Source organism: Fragaria vesca, linkage group LG6, assembly GCF_000184155.1.
Source record: "Fragaria vesca subsp. vesca linkage group LG6, FraVesHawaii_1.0, whole genome shotgun sequence".
Lineage (NCBI taxonomy): Eukaryota > Viridiplantae > Streptophyta > Magnoliopsida > Rosales > Rosaceae > Fragaria > Fragaria vesca.
Window position 1 is genome coordinate 18,490,214 of NC_020496.1, and position 2,883 is coordinate 18,493,096.

The 2,883-nt window shown below is 41.3% G+C and overlaps 2 protein-coding genes across 2 annotated transcripts in view; one reads left to right on the forward strand and one right to left on the reverse strand.

Moving 5' to 3' along the window:
- The window catches only part of LOC101305498 (probable fructokinase-4-like), an 18,849-nt gene extending 18,238 nt beyond the window's left edge, over positions 1–611 (reverse strand). Inside the window, exon 1 of the mRNA XM_004305480.1 lies at positions 514–611. Coding sequence (XP_004305528.1) covers positions 514–611 — 98 coding nt within the window. The remainder of the gene's footprint in view (positions 1–513) is intronic.
- Positions 291–2,461, forward strand: LOC101305785. The gene is made up of 3 exons (XM_004305481.1): positions 291–325; positions 1,232–1,924; positions 2,292–2,461. The coding sequence occupies exons 2-3, from the start codon at positions 1,408–1,410 to the stop codon at positions 2,459–2,461; spliced, it is 687 nt and encodes a 228-aa protein (XP_004305529.1). The 5' UTR covers positions 291–325; positions 1,232–1,407.
- Positions 2,462–2,883: the final 422 nt, after the last annotated feature.

The window sequence follows — 2,883 nt, forward strand, 5'->3', positions numbered from 1 at the left end:
ATCGTGTATTATATCATTATGGTAAGGAATCCTATACCAAGTCTAGAAGCAAGACTACATATCAGTATTGTATAAGGAATCTTAATGAGATGACTTGATCCGCAAGGACTCCTTAATGGAAGGAACCTTAAGGGTTAATTGATTCTCTATATATAGATGGTAAAGGTCCCTGTTATCACTACTCACGACTCGTCGATATTGCATACGGCTTCTGTCCATTGAGAAAGCAGAGAGTAGTGACTAACAGAAGACCTTGCCGAGCACCTCGCGTTCGCCGCATCAAGACGTAGTATGGGATACGAAGGAGTTGCTGTTCGCGATGATGGTAAGTTCTTATTCATTACAGTAAACGATTAACAGATAATAGTTATGCATATGATATCCGGTATTTATGCTCATGACCATGTAATTTGTTTTACACACTGTCGAACTGGAGGTCGAGGTCAAGGCAGGAGGCGATCTCAATTTTGCTGCCGTGCGCGAAACGAAGTCGCACAGGCAACTGCTGCTAACGGAAGAACAATTGAAGCTCGGCTTGATCCACCGGAAGGGTGGCAAGACCGAGTGATCTCTGTTTTCTTAGGTGCCAGTGCCTCGAGTGTTCGTCCCATTCCTTAGAGTACGATTGTATTTGGGGTAGTGAGTTGTTTTGTAGACATTCATGCGCTGAGCAATGTTCAATATATCCAAGTTGTATCCTTGTACCCCTGTTTTGAAGTGTTAATGAAAAGACTTTTTAGTCTGTCTTTTTTTGCGCTGCAGTCATGTCGTCAAACTCTAGAAGAATTACTCTAGATTTGATTAGTTTGTTAGATAGAGAGTCCCCCAGCGTCTTAGCTGATTGTCATGTTCCTGCGCCAAGAGTGGTTCTGGGGTTAAGTTTAAGACTCGATCGTGTGATGTCTCTAGCATCCCAATATGTTTGCGTTGCGGCTTGTCATATTTTGTGGGAAGTCTAATTATTCGGGGACTTTGGGTGTGCAGTATTGTGTGTACATCGGTGAGTCTTGAGAAAAGAGCCCGATAAATGTCCTTGTCTAGATCTCATCGTGTGCTCGGGGAGTGGGCTTTTAGTTGCGCCTTTATTAGGTTCATATAACCTATTTTGGCTGACCAAGATGTCTTTGCATTGACTGATTATTTACTCTATCCAATTGCATGTTTTTTCTGCTTGGACTACTTAACTGCTTTAAGTTGCAGAGATAAGTAATGTACTCTTTATGTTTTGCAGCTATGGCATCCGACTCGCCTAACCTTGAAGATTATTAGGCTAGAACATCCGAACAAGATGTTGCTAGGGAGCGCCATCGGTTGGAGCTTAGGCAACAACATGATTTCTCAGCTGGATCAGGTAGCGCATTTGAGCGTTTATCAGACTGCAAGATTGTGGATCCGGTTCGCGGAAAGATGCCCAGCGAATCAATTCGGGAGCTTGTTCATCAGTTTTATCTTCCTGAAAAGCTATCGTGTCGTCCTTTGAAGGATAAGGATTCAATTGTTTGTCCGGCCAATGGTACCTTAATTTTTCTGTCTCAACTCCGTGCGGGCTTAGAACTTCCTCTGTCTCCTGAGGTTCACTATGCCATAGCAGAGCTAGGGATAGCCATTGGTCAAATATGCCCTATCACGTTGAAGATAATTCATTTGGTTTTCTTGATTTGGAAGGTAGTGGGTTTAGTTGTCCCTTCTCGTGTGGAAATTCTCTACTTCTTTGCTCTCAAATATTCTCAGAGGGACCATTGTCATGGGACTGTTTATTTGACCCCGCGGAGCGTTGGCCATTATAGGTTGTTCGACATTCCTGACTTTGGTTCATCATTGTGCTCGGGTGCCTTTGTCGCAGTGTCTGTTTGGGAAAAGGATGCGGGCTGTGTTTCCCAATATCACCTAGGTCTTGAGGTGTCACGTACTTTTTGTGCTGCAAGTAAGCGTCTGATGGAAAATTTCTATTTATGCTCCTGCGATAGATTATATCATGTTGCGTAATTGTTTTATACTTTTGGAGATCTTGACGTTCCAATAGCATCCGATTGGGATCTTTGTCGTTGTAAGAGAATTGTTGCTGTGATTAAGGAGTTTGGAAAGTTTGACTTTCAACACATGTCTTCCATTCCTGTTAAGCATTCTCTTTTACACTTATTATGTTTATCTAACCCGCCCCCTTGGCCTTTCGTAGGAGAATATGATGGATTTATGACTCGCATCGATACACCATAGCCGTATATTGCATAATTATGGAAAATAAGCGGCTTTGTTATGTCTGCGGATAACAACATTTAATTCTAACCCAGAGTTAGGCTGTGTCACGCATGACATGCCCCCAAGATCATTCTATTTTGACGAAGGCAGAGGAAAAGTGAAAAGGGCCAAGGTTGCGCCTCAGAAGGTGCTTGAATCTGCTGCGAGAGAAATCGTTTCTAACAGTCAATGTGCTCAACAGTTCACACATGAAGTTCCCTAGTCGAAGTCTCGTCTGGAGAGTACCACTTCGTCATTATTAAGCAACTTGGGATCTAGGGAATCATCTATCATTGTGGATGAGTATAGGATGAACTGTAATGATCTCAATTTTAAATAAGTTATTTAATTTAATTGTTTTCATTCTTTTTTCTTTGTGTGTTTCATTATATGATTAGGAATAGATTTTTAGTGCTATTTTGGTTTTACCAATGTAATTTCAAATTAGATTTTCTTGTTTATGTAGCTTTTGTTTTATCATTATTTAATATGAAAAATATATGTTTGGGGTTTAGAAGGATTTATCCACCATCTAGAAACTATACACGTGGGTTACTTCTCTTCCAATTGATCGATCTCTCTCTCCTGTACTACCTTCTAGAACCATACACGCTTCTTCATCTGTGTCGTTGATTCAAGCCTTCC